Genomic DNA, 19032 nt, shown 5'->3' with positions numbered 1-19032 from the left:
TCTCGACCGGAGTCGGACGATCTCGGCACTGTTTGGGCCTTTTTCGGTGCCGACGGTCGGTCACCGAATTTATGGGTGGAGCCATGGCCTGATGGCAGTGGCGTCCCCTGGGCCTTGTAAACCTTCCTTTGTGTGGTTTTCGACGTCTTACTCACGGTTTGTGTATCGTCGAATCCTTCAGAGTCCGATTCTTGGATCGAGAAGGTACCTTCCTCTTCCTGCTCCTCGAACTCTCGGTGGGCTGTCGGCGCGGACGCCATCTGAAGTCTTCTGGCTCGACGGTCTCGGAGTGTCTTTCGGGACCGGAACGCACGACAGGCCTCACAGGTGTCTTCACTGTGCTCAGGTGACAGGCACAGGTTACACACCAAGTGTTGGTCTGTATAGGGGTATTTATTGTGGCATTTGGGGCAGAAACAGAACGGGGTCCGTTCCATCGGCGTTCTTCAGCACGCGGTCGGGCCGACCAGGCCCCGACGGGGGATCGAAAAACTACCCCGAAGGGCACCGGAGCTCTTCGATGCAGTGTTGAATCTAAGTACGCCGATCCCGAACGCAACAATACCGACGAAAATCTTCCGAAATTAGCTAATTCTCGGTTCCGAAACTCGGAGTGACAGAAACACGTCCGAACCCGATGGCGGAAAAAAAACAATCGAAGATGGAGTCGACGCCCATGCGCAATGGAGACAAAAGGAGGAGTCACTCGGTCCTGTGACTCGAAAGACTTCTTCGAAGAAAAACAACTTGTAACACTCCGGCCCAACACCAGATGGCGAGCTATTGCAAAACATGCGTATCTACAGCGACAGATGCCATCGAACATACCATTACAATAAGACACCGAAACTGCGAATCGATTGCTTGTTTTAATACCCTAGCCCCAGGAACCAAAAGGTCACTAGCAGAATTGGCATTCAATTCAACCAAAAGGCAGATCACAATGTGCTGAAATACAAGGGATGGACCCAAAGTAGTAACAGAGACAAGGAGCACTGAAGTGGGCAAAATGCAAAAGCACATTAATCTACGTGAAAGAGAAAGGGGGGGGGGGGGGGGGGTGAGTGAGAAAAACAGCTTTTGCACAAGCACAGAACAAAAAGAGAACTTCCTTCACACGTGAGAACGCTGAAGACCAGCAAACAGAATAAAGAACAGCAGGAGGGAAACACATATTGAGAGACACTATCAGAAACAAGGCACGTGCATGGAAAAATGTCACGTATTGCAGATGATGTGCAGAATCCTCCAATAGCATAGCCCTGACTGACTACATCAGTATTGTTGATGGAGCAAAGGATTAGCGGATCCTAAACAACCCTCAGAGACCCAGCTGAAAAGTTAATTCAAATAATGTGCGCGTATTAGAAGACCAAGGTAAGAGACATAAGTAATTTAAAAATGCATAAAGCTATTTCACTGTAGTAACAAAGCACTTTGAAATATTGTGAAAAGAGGCCGACAATGTGGACTGCTTTTATTTGATGAACGATAAAATTTACATTGCCTGGAAAAGATTTAAAAATAGCAATCCAAAGTTGGCTTTCTTGTGAATAGCTGTGGCCCACTGAAGTGTACATCCATCAATGAAGCCTGCACACCTCCGGATAGTGTGGTGTAGTACATCCAGCTGTGCCTATGGATGAGAACACTGGTTCCTATATCATGGGCAACTCAGTCTATAGAATCTGGCAGGATATATGCTTGGCTGCATCCGTCCATCTTCAACTGGTTGCTCAAATGGAGCCCAAAGGTCCTCTGGTACTGCCAACAGAACCTCACGCCACCCCCCAAAGGACATGGAAATAATGAGCCATAATTCAAGAAGCACTTCAAGCCTGCAGTACAGAGCTGCACCAAGCTGTTGGAAGAGGAGACTTTCTTGCCAACTGGAATATGCTTCAGCACCTTATCCAGAGGAATAGAAGGGGACGAGTTCAGACTAACTTTGTGAGTAGAAGCGTGGCCCATCAAGCTCCCAGCCACAGAGGCTGTCAGGATCTTCTCTTCACCAGGGATGTCTACTGCCTCTACAAATGGGACGACTTCCAGCCAGACGCAGAAAGAGCTTAGACCGGACTGCCGCTACAGGGTCAAAGTTTTGAGAAACACATAACAGGCTCAGAAGTGGATGGCCTAGTTAAAGGATTTCTGTAATCAAATTACCCTTTGTTACCGTAGTAAGGAGAGGTAGTTATGACAATTCTGCAGCTTTGCTTGTCGCCACAATAAAGGAGGCACCTTCATGAGTAGAATGACCGTGTAGCAAATCAAGAACGGAGTCAGAAGTGTCAATCACTGGATTTCTCAAAGTTCTATTCTAGAGCAGCATAGGTGATAATTTGCGCCTCCTTTCCCTCACCTTCATCATGATGAACTTTATCATCATCATGCTGAACTACATCAGGCATCTGAATACCATAAAGAGTCAGACGAAAATGTCTTTCATTCGCTTAAAATATTGGATTTGCAGAAAACGAGGCACAGAAAAGTCATCTTTGACACAAGCGTGAGCTTTAAGTGCTTGAGGACAGTTTACTAAACAAAGGATTCAGATCCGGTATCAACATCGCTGGAGCCCGTGCTGGCTTCTACTGAGCAACTTCTGGGATGCAAGCATCCCAAGGTTTAAAGGTGGGGGGACACATTAAACGGAAAGGCATAACTCTGCCTAGTAACCATATTCTAAAACTATGTCTCACGTGGCAGAGGGGCCAACAGCTGCTTGTGAGAAAGGAGATGCCGTTTACAGCTTTTAGAGTTAAAAAAAAAAAAAAAAAAAAAAAAAACTTGCATGGCTTGCAGTAGAAATTAGATGAGTATACTTGTCAAACATGAACTTCAACATGTCCTGCTTGGCCAGGTTAAACTGGTAAACATTTCTACAGACAAGAAAATCAAAGCTTATTTAGTTGCCAACTAACCCCAATCTGTAATTTAAAAAAATGTTTTAGCCAACACATGTTTTGCAGGGAATACAGATCCTGCAGGGCTAAAAAACAAAAAAACTAAAACAAAACATGAACACAAGATGAAAAAAACAACAAATACAAAATACAATGTTGCATGTAATACCCCTTTAAGAAAACACTGTTTTATTCATTTTATAACTTTTTCCTGTACTTGCTGAACTATCCAAAGCAAAAATATGGAATACCGGTATACACCGCAAAGTAGATCTTGCACGGTTTTATGCTGAGACTGACCATCTATCAAATTATCTCAGGGTGAAACTTTCTATCCCCATGGCTCAATGAGTCTTCAAGATTGACGACATAAGAAACTTGTTTGACTCATAAGGCATGCTGCAGGTTTTACTGGGCATGCATTAAGGTCTGAAAGAAGATACTGATTCTGACCTGTGTATAACCACATCCCGGAGTTGGCCCACTCGATAGATCCGATCACAAGCCTGGTCTTCCAAGGCAGGGTTCCTAATAGAGAACAAAAAAACAAAATGGAAGTTATGCGATGTGACAGATTGTGAGGAGGCAGGTGGGTGGGTCTATGTAGAAATCTAGATTGATCCATGTTTGGGCAAATATATACGCATAAAGGGTTGCAAATTTAATGTTAGTAAAGGTCAAGCATTGCACGTGGTTTGAATAGCAGATATTTTTGTGTAAGGGAAAGGGGGGCTTTAATCTCATGTTTTACTGAGCATATGTAATGATAGGAAAGCTGTGGATTCTCCGAGTCTGCAGCGTGTGGCTGGCCTCCCATCCAATGTCACAAGAAACTGCTCTCCAAACGTGTTAACCTGGAACCTTAAGCAACCGGTACAGTGTATGTGAGAAAATGTATATATCATCTCAACTGTCACCCCCAGGAGGCTGCATAGCTTCTCCCAAACATGAAACTACCAATAAGTAAGAATACCTTCGTGTGATGGGTTTCGCCAATGTCAGATGGAGGAGGAGGAGGGAGGGCACGTAAGACTAGTTTCTAGGAGTTAAGGTCATCCTAAATGTAGCTTCGTACTTCTGTTTCTCTGACTCCCAACTTGATGGAAGATTTCACAGAATTTTTAAAAAAAGTGTGGAAGAGGAAGGGTGTGTTAGGGAGCTACATATTTAGGCATGATGTTTCCAAACTCTTCCTGGAAAAATAAAGCACCATGTTGCCATAAAGAATGAAGAATAAAGAATGAAGACCACAAGGCTGAATGTATGTAGGCCATGTAGCTGTCCTGTGTAGGTCTCCGACATGGGGCGAATGCTACCAATGTCACTGCGCTCGTAGACTATGCCCGCAGATTTGATAGTGCAGCCCTCAAAGAATAGATATAGGAAATGCGGTAGGCAATCCATCTGTTGGGACAGGAATGTCCCCTGCATAGTAAACCAGCCTCTCTCTCCCATATCCCCCTAACCCGAGAGCCCTGACAATGTGAAACTGGTATCCTGGCTTTTGTTAGCCCAGCTAGGATCTCGTGCGAGAGGAGTCCTACGCCTGTCCGTGGTAAAACCTATGTTCTGCGACCAGAAGCATGCGCTCTTATCGACATGGGAATATTGTACATCCCGTGAGTTGTTGACAAGTGGCAGCAGCGTAACAATTTTATTAATCGCCCTAAACAGACTTTTCTCCTGTATTAGCTGCAGCGCGCCCGCTCATGAAAAGCTCAGCTTAGATATGACACAGCCCCTTGCACAGACGCTCCGTGTGCTTGTCCAGCGAGTGAATAAATGGTGTACGTGGAGCAAGAATACAGTAACAAGTCCCCACTGGGACCTGATTTCGATTGCCCTTGCAGAAGGTGGATGCTGCTTCCACAGCCAAATGAAGTGCATCTTCTGTGTTCCTGAGCTGGAGGGTGGAGACCCAGACATTTATGAGGGAAGATGCAGGCAGGGATAGCCTTGGAAAGTCCTGCAAAGCCCTTTTTTTAAGCAGGGGTTTGCCGATTAGTTTACCCCGAGCACTGCCATGTATTTAAAAGGTAGGGAATGAGTCGGGTGACAGTTGTTAAGAGTGAGGAAGATTTTAAGCAGGGCTTGCCCCTTTTGTCTGTCCCTGCTTCAGGGAGGATGACAGCGGTCAGGTGAAGAGCCTTCATTGGACCCCTGTTTCGATACTCCATTCGGAGCCAGAAGAATCACTATCTGCTGTGAGCCATCACCCTGCACAAAGCCTGAATCTGCATTGCAGTCAGAAAATTACATCTGAAAGGGAACCGGTTTCAGGACTTTGGAAAGTACATTGAACGTCTCCAAACCAACCCAGTTTGGTCCACTTCTATGTCCTTCATCGAGGAAGGAGTGCTCCAGGGAGCACTGCAAGAGCTTCTGTGAAGCCAGGGCCGGTGTCTACATGACAGCCAGTATCCCAACAGTGAGGGAACATCACCTGAAGTCTGCACAACTAGATGGAAAAACTAGGTCTGTGTAGTGCCTAGAGGTCTGCCTACCTGTTTAGAGAGGGTAGGAACGCATGGCTCTGCAGGAGGAGAGATTGTCCAGAAGGAGAATCCTAGTCATGTTGACAACGACAATAGGACTGAAGCCAGAGTGAGATTAACTTGTCTCGCTTTGCAGTTCATGTGGTGAACATCATAAAGAAACTGAAGAGCAGTGTGCCCAATGGTCATACAGGGGGTGTAGTAGCCCTAGGGGTGCGCTTGGGTGCAGTGGTGCTTTTAGGTGTAGAGTTTTCACAGTCCAGGGCTCTAACGGTTCTTCTGGGGTTCCAGCAGCATGCCCAAAGGTCATATGTTGCTGCTGTTCGGTGTATGCCATATCCTGCAAGAGCCATCATCACCACATGCCAGAAGAAATGTCCCCACCTCTGAGGCCACAACTGCTCAAGACAAGAATCAGCAGACTAGGCCTGCTGTGATGTTCCTTCCAGCAGCTCAAGAGGGAAGACAGTCTGCAATCTGAATTCCGCCCACCTAAAGGTGCTGCTGGTGAGAATCCAACAAGGGTGCTATTTAGCCCTTCATAGTGTCTCCACTGAGCAGGTAACAAGGCCTCCGATCGAATGTGAAAGCAGGCAGAGGAGACGGTGTTAATCTGTTGCTTCATGGTAAGTTGGGTGTCCAGGATGATGCACAGTTTGTGTGCATGGCTGGCAGGGCTAGGTGGGTTAGTGGCAGAGTGCAAAGGGCCCCCAAGTCTCATTCCAAGGGGAGGGCCTGTTCCTGAAAATGAAGACCTCTGTTTTGTCCGAGTTAAGTTTAAGGCAGTTGGACTTCAACCAGGAAGCAATGTCGGCCATGGTGTTTTGGAAGTTGGCCCTTGTGGCGATGACATCTGTGAGGGACAAGAAGAGTTGAGCGTCATAATGAGTCCGTGGGTGCGTGCGATGTCTGCTAGTGACGTCATGTAGGTGTTGGGTGGGGCTGAGAAAGAAGCCCTGGGGACACCACAGATGTCTTTGGGTGCGGAGGCAAAGGGTGGTAGGTAGATTCTTTGTGTTCGACCAGAGAGAAAGAGGGAGATCCAGATAAGTGTGTTGCCTTGGATGCAGATGTGGTGGTGTCTGGTGACAAGAGTGTGGTGGGAGACTGTGTCAAAGGCTGCCGATAGATGGAACAGCTGCCCTGATCCTACTCGACCTAAGTTGAGGAGGCATCCGATGCCATCCGTTGTTGTGATCAGGGCAGTCTTGGTCCTGTGATTCGTCCGGAAACAACACTTGGATGGGCTGAGCAGGTGGTTTTCTTTGAGGTAGTCTGTGAGCTGGCGGTTGATGGCTTTTTCCAAGACTTTGGCAGGGAAGGGGAGAAGTGAGATGGGGCAGTAGTTGTAAGGGTTTCTTCAGGAGGAGCTTGACCACAGCATGCTTAAAGCTTCGGGGACAATGGCTGTGGGGATGGAGGTGTTGAGGATGTCTCAGAGAGAGCTTCAGATTACTTCTCTTCCTAGGTTGTAGATGTGATGTGGGCAGGGGTGCGTGGGGGAACCGGAGTGGATGGATTCATGATGGAAATGGTGTCTATGCCTCCAGTCGGTGATCCAGTGTCTGGGTGGGGAGTGTTGCTTTGGGTGCAGAGAGGTCAGTGGGTTGAAGTTGCTGTAGATGTCAGATTTTGTGGTGAAAGTAGTCTGCTAGAGTGTCAGAGGATTTGGGAGGGGTGGATTGTGTTCTGTGGCGGAGGAGCAGGAGAATTCTCTGATGATGATGCAAAGTTCCTTGGTGTGGTTGGCACTCACCTCGATGCTGGAGGTGAGGGCTTTTTTCTTGGTCTACCTGAGACGGTGGTGGCAGCTGCTGAAGGTGGAACGGAAGGGGTTGATGTTGGCGGGGGGGGGTCTTGTGTTTCTCCAGTTTCTTGCAGTGGTGTTTGAAGGTAAGTAGCTCTCGAGTGAACCACTTGGCCTGCTTGGTGGGTTTGCTGATGGTGGTGTTTTTCAGGGAGTAGGGTGGGGGTGGGTGACCTGGCCGTGGTCGGCGGCTGAGGAGATCCAATTGACGAAGTTTCGGATGCCGTTTTAGGGCGTCTGAGGGAATGTGGGTAGCTTGGAGGACGGTGATCCAGATGGGTTCCATGACTTTGCTCCAAGTACGGCGAGGGTGGGTGGAGGTGTTGCCTGGGCTTCTGGCTGGCCGTTGATTGTGAAGAGTACGATTCAGTGTTCTCTCACACCACTGAGATTACCTGGACAGAAGTGGACTGTCATTGGTGGAGAAAATGGAGTTGAGTGTGTGTCCTGCATGGTGTGTGGGGGCGGTAACCAGTTGAGAGGCCGATGATGTCCATGTTATCAAGAAGCGTTGTGGAGTTAGTGTCATTAGGGTCTTATAGGGGGAAGTTTAGGTCTCCCAGAAAGATGTAGTGAGCTAAGTTTCAGTGATGAACATTATGTCGAGAGTGAGGGTAGTTATGGTGTCCTAAATTTCCATGGTGTGCCTGCAGAGGGATCGAAAGTTCAGTAGCGCAGGGGAGCTGTGGTCTCTGGGTGGGTGTGTGCTGGGTGGTGTTCATGTGGGTTCTTATGCCGCAGGAGAAACTGCAGTGGTGGCAGGGGAAGGGTTCTTCTGTGGAACACAGTGAGGCGGTGATACAGTTGGTGTCTCGTGTCAAGGTCCCGAAGCTCGTCGGAGTACCACCAGTGGCAGGCTGTAGAATCAGGGGTACTGGCGCTGGGCGTGGTCCAGGCGCAGAGGGGTGCAGACTGGCTCATTAGGAGGAACGTCTCTTATGATTTTGGATACCTACTCTAGTAGAGGATGATGCTCGGCCAATGTTATTGGACAGGAGAAGTGAGAATGGTCAAAGTGAGCTATGCTTGGCATCAGAATGCAGCCCCTCTATATGGATGTATGGTCCCATTACCGCTCGGCAGACGTCCACTGTTAATTACGGAGGGCAATAAGATGGAGACCTACCCACATGCAGAAGACTGCACAAGCCCATTCTGTCCCTCCTTCCACTAAAACAGATTCAACACAATCATGTGTGTGGGATTGGTTCCTTTTCTTACCAGTGCATGTCCAACAAGAACAGGTGATTGCCTCCAATCAAGTTCAAGCCAACGCCTCCAGCACAGAGGGACACCAACATAACCTGTCAAAAAAAAAAAAACGCAATTAGCAGCAAAGAAGAAAAGGTATATAAATAAATGATACCAGCCTGGGGCTTTGAACCTTTAGCTCTATTCCCAACATACACTGCTGCCACCTTTAACCCAATCTGGATGAAGATCAAAATGGTAACTAAAAAAATCTCAAAGCACCAAGTACGAGATCTTGTTTAATTGTGTATAGGTGTTTATAAAGAGCACTACATTAACGTGTTCAGCATCATCATGTTGTATTTAAAGAAAAAACATAAAAAATATTGCACAACACCATTCATACAAGAAAAAACAAGTTCAGACGTCGACTGCGCTTATACCAAATAAAAACGTCAAACAAGAATTGAACATTTCTTTGCAAAGCACACTGGGTAGGTGGTGTGCTGAACCTTGTGCACGAGTGTAGGAAGTTGGCTCTGTATGCACTATTTCAAAGTAAGGAATAGTATGCACAGAGTCCAAGGGTTCCCCTTAGAGGTAAGATAGTGGCAAAAAGAGATAATACTAATGCTCTATTTTCTGGTAGTGTGGTCGAGCAGTAGGCTTATCAAAGGAGTAGTGTTAAGCATTTGTTGTACACACACAGGCAATAAATGAGGAACACACACTCAAAGACAATTCCAGGCCAATAGGTTTTTGTATAGAAAAATATATTTTCTTAGTTTATTTTAAGAACCACAGGTTCAAATTTTACATGTAATACTTCAAATGAAAGGTATTGCAGGTAAGTACTTTAGGAACTTTGAATAATCACAATAGCATATATACTTTTCAAAAAAATCACATATAGCTATTTTAAAACTAGACAGTGCAATTTTCAACAGTTCCTGGGGGAGGTAAGTATGTGTTAGGTAAGTAAACCACCTACGGGGTTCAAGTTTGGGTCCAAGGTAGCCCACCGTTGGGGGTTCAGAGCAACCCCAAAGTTACCACACCAGCAGCTCAGGGCCGGTCAGGTGCAGAGTTCAAAGTGGTGCCCAAAACGCATAGGCTTCAATGGAGAAGGGGGTTAGCACAGAAGGTACACCCTCAGCAGCACGGGGGCGGCCGGGTGCAGTGTGCAAACACACGTCGGATTTTCAATTGGAATCAATGGGAGACCAAGGGGTCTCTTCAGCGATGCAGGCAGGCAAGGGGGGGGCTCCTCGGGGTAGCCACCACCTGGGCAAGGGAGAGGGCCTCCTGTGGGTCACTCCTGCACTGGAGTTCCGATCTTTCAGGTCCTGGGGGCTGCGGGTGCAGAGTCTTTTCCAGGCGTCGGGATCTGGGAGTCAGGCAGTCGCGGTCAGGGGGAGCCTCGGGATTCCCTCTGCAGGCGTCGCTGTGGGGCCTCGGGGGGGGGGCAACTCTGGCTACTCACGGTCTCGTAGTCGCCGGGGAGTCCTCCCTGAAGTGTTGTTTCTCCACAAGTCGAGCCGGGGGCGTCGGGTGCAGAGTTGCAAGTCTCACGCTTCTGGCGGGAAACGCAGTTGTCTTCAAGTTGCTCCTTTGGAAACAAAGTTGCAGTCTTTGGTGAACAGGGCCACTGTTCTCGGGAGTTTCTTGGTCCTTTTAGAGCAGGGCAGTCCTCTGAGGATTCAGGAGGTCGCTGGTCCTGGGGAAAGCATCGCTGGAGCAGTTTCTTCAGAAGGGGGGGGGGGGGGGCGGGGGGAGACAGGCCAGTAGGGCTGGGGCCAAAGCAGTTGGTGTCTGTCTTCTCTGCAGGGTTTTTCAGCTCAGCAGTCCTCTTCTTCTTCGGTTGCAGGAATCTAGTTTCCTAGGTTCTGGGGAGCCCCTAAATACTCGATTTAGGGGTGTGTTTAGGTCTGGGGGGGGGGTTAGTAGCCAATGGCTACTAGCCCTGAGGGTGGCTACACCCTCTTTGTGCCTCCTCCCTGAGGGGAGGGGGGCACATCCCTAATCCTATTGGGGGAATCCTCCATCTGCAAGATGGAGGATTTCTAAAAGTCAGTCACCTCAGCTCAGGACACATTAGGGGCTGTCCTGACTGGCCAGTGACTCCTCTTTGTTTTTCTCATTATCTGTCATGGACTTGCCACCAAAAGTGGGGGCTGTGTCCAGGGGGCGGGCATCTCCACTAGCTGGGGTGCCCTGGGGCATTGTAACACGAAGCTTGAGCCTTTGAGGCTCAATGCTAGGTGTTACAGTTCCTGCAGGGGGGAGGTGTGAAGCACCTCCACCCAGAGCAGGCTTTTGTTTCTGTCCTCAGAGAACACAAAGGCCCTCACCACATGGGGTCAGAAACTCGTCTCTCAGCAGCAGGCTGGCAGAGACCAGTCAGTCCTGCACTGAACAATTGGTAAAATACAGGGGGCATCTCTAAGATGCCCTCTGTGTGCATTTTTTAATAAATCCGACACTGGCATCAGTGTGGGTTTATTATTCTGAGAAGTTTGATACTAAACTTCCCAGTATTCAGTGTAGCCATTATGGAGCTGTGGAGTTCGTTTTTGACAGACCATATACTCTTATGGCTACCCTGCACTTACAATGTATAAGGTTTTGTTTAGACACTGTAGGGGCATAGTGCTCATGCACCTATGCCCTCACCTGTGGTATAGTGCACCCTGCCTTAGGGCTGTAAGGCCTGCTAGAGGGGTGACTTACCTATGCCACAGGCAGTGTGAGGTTGGCATGGCACCCTGAGGGGAGTGCCATGTCGACTTAGTCATTTTCTCCCCACCAGCACACACAAGCTGGCAAGCAGTGTGTCTGTGCTGAGTGAGGGGTCCCTAGGGTGGCATAAGACATGCTGCAGCCCTTAGAGACCTTCCCTGGCATCAGGGCCCTTGGTACCAGGAGTACCAGTTACAAGGGACTTACCTGGGTGCCAGGGTCGTTCCAATTGTGGAGACAATGGTACATTTTAGGTGAAAGAACACTGGTGCTGGGGCCTGGTTAGCAGGGTCCCAGCACGCTTCTCAGTCAAGTCAGCATCAGTATCAGGCAAAAAGTGGGGGGTAACTGCAACAGGGAGCCATTTCTTTACAACGAGCAACACCTTTTCAACATTGCCAGAAATCAGAGTGGCAGTCAATGAGAGCTGTTCAGAGTCTCTTGGATGTTAGTCCACCCTTTTACTCCCTAGGCAATCCATACAGCGGTATTCCCCACACACACACAAACAAATAGTGGAAATAACAAGCATTTACAATGCAACGGGTCTCGCGTTTGCTCATGTTAGAGCTGATCGCGTTGTAAACTCCTAACCCGACTTTTCACCTATCGGGCAAAAGTGCATTTATTTACATAACCCGAAAAAGTTAAATTAACTATGTAAAGCGCTCGACTTCTGCCAAGCAAGATCGCGCTCGTAAATTAGAGAAAAAGAAGTCCACGAGCCCGATGGAAAACAGCGAGCCTCGCATGTTTTCTGTACTTGGTCGCTGCGCTCGAGGAGGGCTAGCCACCGGAAAAGGCATGACGTATATGTGCCTTCGACTAATGAAAGCAAGCAGATTTTATTAGACAAGCCCACAAACCAATAAAAAACACTGATGTTAAGTTGACAGGGCTCAGAGCCCTTTTCTAAATACTAAAGCGTCTCGCTGCGATACGCATGCAATGCAGGCTCGACCCTAAAAAGATAGACTTATGTAGAAATGCAATGAATTAACATGGACAGTGGCATTCGCTGAGTAAATGCACTAAAAATCACTAGACCCAATAAGACTTTTAAATGAGCCAACAGCTGCAAAATGCTAGAGAATGTGTGAAGCACTTGGGGAAGGAGACCTGTCGGGCAAGAGAAATGTTTGTTGTACTCAGGTGCCTGCCAAACAGAGGACAACTAAATTCCGGCCATCAAGCAGAAATGATTTGCCACAAGGGGTAACAATGAGGCAACCTCCAATGAAGTACTTAAAGAGGCCACCTTGCAACACCCATCTGCTTTGTAAGTGGCTATCACCATGCTCATAACACTTCATGCCATGACAGACTGGGCTTGGTCATCATACTATGCAAAACCACTAACAAGGCTCCAATAAAGCCTACATTTGTCAAGAAGTCATCCACCACTGTATCCGACAGCTTCTGACACCAAAAGCCATCACACCTGCACATAGATATTCACACACAGCCCGGTCCATATTCTCAAGCACAGTCCCCCAGAAAAGCACACACACAAATCCACCCCCTTCGGGCAGGACAAGTTTGACTGACAACCTAGAAGCCGTTAAAACAATTGGCAAAGCACTCTGGCCTTTTCGCTTCATAAACCATGAACATGGACTTAAAAGGTTCATCCAGAAGTCCGCTGCAAATTTGACCTCACTGTTCCCACAATAAGGCACCCCCCCTCAGCCAATGAAAAGGCAAACTTTACATCACAAAGATTCACCTGTCGGGGATCAAAGTCCAGATCTGCATAGGCTGCAAAACAGTTCCACTGGCCTGAATGGACTCAGCAGAGTGCGCCCCCATCAGGCAGAATAAATGTGACTATTAGTCAACTAGTAGGTGCGAATATTCAAGCTCCAAGCATTAAGGCTGAAAAATTCAACGTTTAGAGTACCACATTGTCCTTGTCCTCTCAGAGACTGGAGAACAGTCCTATGAAATAGTCCAAAATACCCTCAAATTATTGGCACTGGACTAAAGTCTTAACTAACTGAAAAGCATCTTGCAACAACCCTCAGGAGGATAACAGACATAACAAAATATCCTGCATTTCGTATTGTGTGAAATCATAAATAGACCCATCTTTAGCCAATCCCAGGACTTGAACTGTTGAGCCCCTTGATGCTAAACTCTTCAATCTGCCTGGAGCATCTTCCAGCGTGTTTAAATGACTAGCTAACAGGACAGTAGGTAACTCAAAATCCAGCAATATAGTCGAAGAGCTTTGGCTAAGACTGACTTCACGCACACCACCCGGATTGTTCAAGCAGAACATGGCTGTTGCTTTGTCAGTCAAAATTCGCACGTTCCCTAAATAAAGGGAAGAAATACTTTATGATCAAGTAAACTGCTTTCAATTCCAGCTTGTTGCTAAGAAAACAGCTGTCCTGCAGGGACAATAGTCCACTAGACACCTCACCTTGATTAAGAAACATTGGTCACAATGGACATCTGAGCCCCTTTAATTCTTTCCAAGTGTATGTTCAGCAGATGTTTCCTCATCACACCAATGCATGCACTTCATTCACATTTTAGTTCAATCGTTTTTTTTAAATAAAACACACCAAGTCTTGAGGCTCATTAAGGCCTGTGGTATTTAAAGCACCATGTTTGTCAATCCAATGTAGTTTTCTGTCTGACAATTATCTTCTGCGACTCCCCCACTTCCATCTCTTGGCAAGAGATTGGGGACTTATAAAATAACAAATCTAGTTTGATTAAACGTATGTGGTTCTGCGACAAAATGTTTGCCAATGAATCTCTCTGCAGTCTTACGAGTGAGATTCATTCCATCTCACATTAGCACATCTGCCAGGCCCACAAAAAGAAGTATGCATGCACACAATATTTAGTGCATATAAACTCAGGTTGAGTATCTTTTCACTTTAATCTTTATCTCAGTATATAGGTGTACACCCATAACCCATGAAGAAATATGTTCAATTTGCACACACGGGAATGTTCCCAGTCTTGTGTCAAAAACACTGCCTTGCAAATGTTTTACATTTCAATGTCATTGATATGAGGATTTTACAATATTATACCAGGTTCTTTATCACACAATTAATAGTTATGATGTTCATTCACAAACTGCGCTTTTGAGTGTGTTTATGCTTTTGAATGTTTACTACTGGTCTTTTCAAAATAGAAGAGCTCTTTAGACATCGAGAGGATGTAAGGCTCTTTCTGCAACTGTTAAAGGTTGTGGGAAAAAGATTGGCAAGTTAATTGTTTATTGACATGAAATTGACAGACCACCTTAGGCAGAAAATGTTGGTGGTTGCAAGGACAAACCAAACTCTGGGCAGTTGGATAAAAGGTCACTAAATTTGTTAGAGTTTGAATTTTTCAGACTTTCTGAAAAGAAGGGATTGCACCAAGAAAGGCCACTTTCTATTATGGAAACTCCAATGGGCAAGGGTGTAATTGCTTGGAAAGTGGTCCCATGCGCTTGGTAAGAACAATGTTTCAGTTCCACAAAGGGATTTCATTACTCTTGGGGCCTACTATAAAGGCTTTTACCACTCGTATTTTGAAACTTGAGTGGTGTTATCTATTTTGCATGTTTGCTGCCAGCTGCTAAATGTACACTCACAGTAGTGCACTGTAAGTCGGCAATTTTTAAGTGCAACAAATAGAACACAAAATCTTGCGCCAAAGACTGCCTGCTAAGTGTGGTGCAGCAGGTGACAAACTTTCTCCATTTGACATGCAAAACAACCTCTAGTGATGGGCTTGCGGGCCTTTGAGTTTAGGTACCTCGGGCTTCCAACAGACAGTATGCTTATTCTCAAATACCTAAGGTGCCAAAATGCAAGACTCAGTGCTTTTGGGATGTTGTAACCGACCATCGTATTGAGTGAATAGGTCTGCTCTTAGGGAGAGTTTTCCTTGGAGATGTACAGACATCTCTAGAAGTCCTGAGTACCTTGGCTGCCTCGTCCAGATGGGTGACACGAGGATGAGCCTCAAGGTTGCTTGCCTCGTTTCCCTTACTACATAATGCATTAGTGTCAGTGGAGGAAAAACATATGCAAATATCCTAAACCAATTTATCTGTAGTGCATTGACCACAGACAATGAGTACTGGAAGCAACGCTCTGGCACTTGGTGGTTTAGCACGATGTAAACAGATAGACCATTGGAGATGCAGGAGGTCAAAATCTTGAGGTCAGAGCGTTGATCTCTTGCTCGTTTATTATGCTGAGCAGGTTTTTTAAAGTTGTCGTCCTTTGCAAAAAAAGTTCTGCAACAATGACTTTATGGCAAATGATCCAGTCCTATATTCTCTGAGCCACCCCAGACAGCAGAGGAGTGTTTTTCTCCCACTCTACTTTCAGATACAGCGTATTGTGGCCATGTTGTCTAATTGAATAAGCCTTGTTTTGTCGTCAACCAGTTTGTAAAAGGCATTGAGCGCTAACAGAACTGCCATCACTTCCAGGAAACTGTTCTGGAGGGCACCCCCATGGATGTCATTTAGGGTTTGCCAGGGGGTCGCAGGTGCAACCCCTGGCTTGCCCTTTGCGACTACTGGCACAACCCCTGGCTTGCCCTTTGCGACCCCTCGCACTGCTTTTGCGACCCATGGCCTCGCCTTTGTGGCCCCTGGCCTAGGAGGTGGCAAAGTCAGTGCCAGGAACACAGTGGAAGATTGCCTGTTCAAGTTTTTACTACACCAATAGCGAATACTATATCACTATTAGTGTTATAAAATGGAGTACCAAAAGCTGGATTGTGCCCTTCTGTGGCAGCTGAGGTAAGTAAAACATGCTTTTAAAAAGGATGTGTGTGTGTGCTTGCAGGTGACATTGTGTTTATATGAGAGGGAGTTGTGTAAATGTGCAGTTTGTATGTGTAATTGAGTGAAACTGGAGGTCAAAGAGTGTCTCATGTCACTTCTACCCCAGGCATTTTGGTGAATTGACATCCATGGAGACCCCGGCCCTTGAGCTGGGAAAGAACACAAATGTGCATGTGCTCTCCACCCCATAAGGTGGTGATGGTCCTTTGCCACTGGCGACCGTGAAACAGACTGACCATTAACAAGCGTTTAATATTCCACCACTGCACTCTGTGCTGCACGCTGGACTCACCAACACTACTGCTTGTGAACACTGGCTAGACACTCCTGCGAAAGGCGCATATGCACACGAGCATCTAGTAATATTGCAATAGAAGACATCGCTCCGAACAGTTTCATGATTGCCCTCACTGTCAGAGTACCAACCTCTGCTGAAGGAGTAGCCTTGGGAAAACCATCACTATCATTAATAGCGAAGCTTTGATTTCAGGACAGAAGTCACCTTGAAAGTGAAACTTCTACTTAAAAAATATCACTCTAAACAAGAGTGCTCCATACTCGATAGGAGAAGTGTGCGATTTAAAGTAACACCATGTAAGGAAAATGTTACTTGTCCTGTACGCATTTTCTCTGTCCTCCACTTAAGTCAAGCACATTTTATACTCTGCACAAGAATTCTGGCTCCTGCTCCCTGTAAAGGTCTACTTCGTAGTTTCCAATCAAGTGACCTGCCCTGGACACCCCTTTAAAGATGTTCTGCTCCTCTAGAACTCCCAAATCATCCAAGAAGGACACTTCTTCCACAAGAGAAAAAAGAAATCAACATCCAGGGGAGCTTTGGGGCGCTTTCAGAGTCAAAGCATTAAAATACCAAAACTTTTGCAATTCCATTTTTCAAGAGTTACCACACAAAGGATGATATATGATCAACTACCTTCTAAAAGGAGAACATCTGAATCCTAGTTTTAAATTAGCTCTATAAAATCGGAAGAGAGACCTGCCCACGTAAAGTTTAAGAGCTGGTCACACCTCAAACATCAAAGAGCATGCCATCTGTTTAGTCTTTGCAAGGCTTTCTATGTCTCCAATCACAGAAGGACTTGGACAGTTAAATACGATAATAACTTTGGTAACTTTTTTTTTCTACGAAGACTAGGGCAGCAAAATACTTAAATCAACTTCAAAAGAGAGACTAGAGATTGCCAGAGCAGATGTCTAAAAACAAAAAGGTAGGCAAGGGAGCAGGGAAAGGACCAGGTACAGGCTGGATTTAGAAAGGCCCAGTGCAGAAAAAGGTTCCAATGGCGTATCTCTGCTGCAAACAATGATCTTAGATACCCAGAGAGGAAAGGTATTTGCAGAAACCTTCTTCTAGGAGAATACGAAAGGGCGCAGTGAAAAAGATATAAAGCTTTAACACAAATATCAATTACAAGTGCTTCCTAAAGTAAACCTGGATTTCTGAGAAGGCTCTATAAACCTTACCAATGATTATTTTGCAGAGACAAACTGAGCCACATACACAGATCGCAAGGTACCTACATGCCATTGCATCACGGAAATGACGTCAAAGAAAATAACATCTTCTACATTCCACTCTCATGGTTATGTGCCAGGAGACAACCCACACATTTTGGAAACATGGGCCTGGGGTCAGGCGCTGCTCATGCACATAAGAGAAATGGGAGAGGGACTTCCTTCACAGGGCAGACTGCTGTAAAACAAGAATTACTGGATGTAAAGAAATGGCTCCCTGTTGCAGTTACCCCCCACTTTTTGCCTGATACTGATGCTGACTTGACTGAGAAGAGTGCTGGGACCCTGCTAACCAGGCCCCAGCACCAGTGTTCCTTCACCTAAAATGTACCATTGTATCCACAATTGGCACACCCTGGCATTCAGATAAGTCCCTTGTAACTGGTACTTCTAGTACCAAGGGCCCTGATGCCAAGGAAGGTCTCTAAGGGCGGCAGCATGTCTTATGCCACCCTAGAGACCCCTCACTCAGCACAGACACACTGCTTACAAGCCTGTGTGTGCTAGTGAGAACAAAATGAGTAAGTCGACATGGCACTCCCCTCAGGGTGCCATGCCAGCCTCTCACTGCCTATGCAGTATAGGTAAGACACCCCTCTAGCAGGCCTTACAGCCCTAAGGCAGGGTGCACTATACCATAGGCGAGGGTACCAGTGCATGAGCATGGTACCCCTAAACAAAACCTTAGACATTGTAAGTGCAGGGTAGCCATAAGAGTATATGGTCTGGGAGTCTGTCAAACACGAACTCCACAGCACCATAATGGCTACACTGAAAACTGGGAAGTTTGGTATCAAACTTCTCAGCACAATAAATGCACACTGATGCCAGTGTACATTTTATTGTAAAATACACCACAGAGGGCACCTTAGAGGTGCCCCCTGAAACTTAACCGACTGTCTGTGTAGGCTGACTAGTTCCAGCAGCCTGCCACACCAGAGACATGTTGCTGGCCCCATGGGGAGAGTGCCTTTGTCACTCTGAGGCCAGTAACAAAGCCCCCCCAGGCAGGAATTGTCACACCTGGCGGTGAGCCTCAAAGGCTCACCCCTTTGTCACAGCCCAGCAGGGCACTCCAGCTTAGTGGAGTTGCCCGCCCCCTCCGGCCACGGCCCCCACTTTTGGCGGCAAGGCTGGAGGGAACAAAGAAAGCAACAAGGAGGAGTCACTGGCCAGTCAGGACAGCCCCTAAGGTGTCCTGAGCTGAGGTGACTCTGACTTTTAGAAATCCTCCATCTTGCAGATGGAGGATTCCCCCAATAGGGTTAGGATTGTGACCCCCTCCCCTTGGGAGGAGGCACAAAGAGGGTGTACCCACCCTCAAGGCTAGTAGCCATTGGCTACTAACCCCCCAGACCTAAACACGCCCTTAAATTTAGTATTTAAGGGCTACCCTGAACCCTAGAAAATTAGATTCCTGCAACTACAAGAAGAAGGACTGCCTAGCTGAAAACCCCTGCAGCGGAAGACCAGAAGACGACAACTGCCTTGGCTCCAGAAACTCACCGGCCTGTCTCCTGCCTTCCAAAGATCCTGCTCCAGCGACGC

General features: G+C 46.9%; 1 protein-coding gene across 2 annotated transcripts in view; it reads right to left on the bottom strand.

Annotated features, from left to right (window-relative positions):
* Positions 1 to 19032, bottom strand: part of TTF2 (transcription termination factor 2) — a 175292-nt gene that overhangs the window by 10649 nt on the left and 145611 nt on the right. For both annotated transcript variants that reach the window (XM_069202809.1, XM_069202807.1), the window contains exons 22-23: positions 8430 to 8512; positions 3360 to 3434 (exon numbers count right to left, since the gene is read on the bottom strand). In XM_069202809.1, coding sequence (XP_069058910.1) covers positions 3360 to 3434; positions 8430 to 8512 — 158 coding nt within the window. The remainder of the gene's footprint in view (positions 1 to 3359; positions 3435 to 8429; positions 8513 to 19032) is intronic.

This window comes from Pleurodeles waltl, chromosome 8, assembly GCF_031143425.1.
Source record: "Pleurodeles waltl isolate 20211129_DDA chromosome 8, aPleWal1.hap1.20221129, whole genome shotgun sequence".
NCBI classification, from domain to species: Eukaryota; Metazoa; Chordata; class Amphibia; order Caudata; family Salamandridae; genus Pleurodeles; species Pleurodeles waltl.
This window is presented reverse-complemented; position numbering and strand designations above follow the sequence as displayed.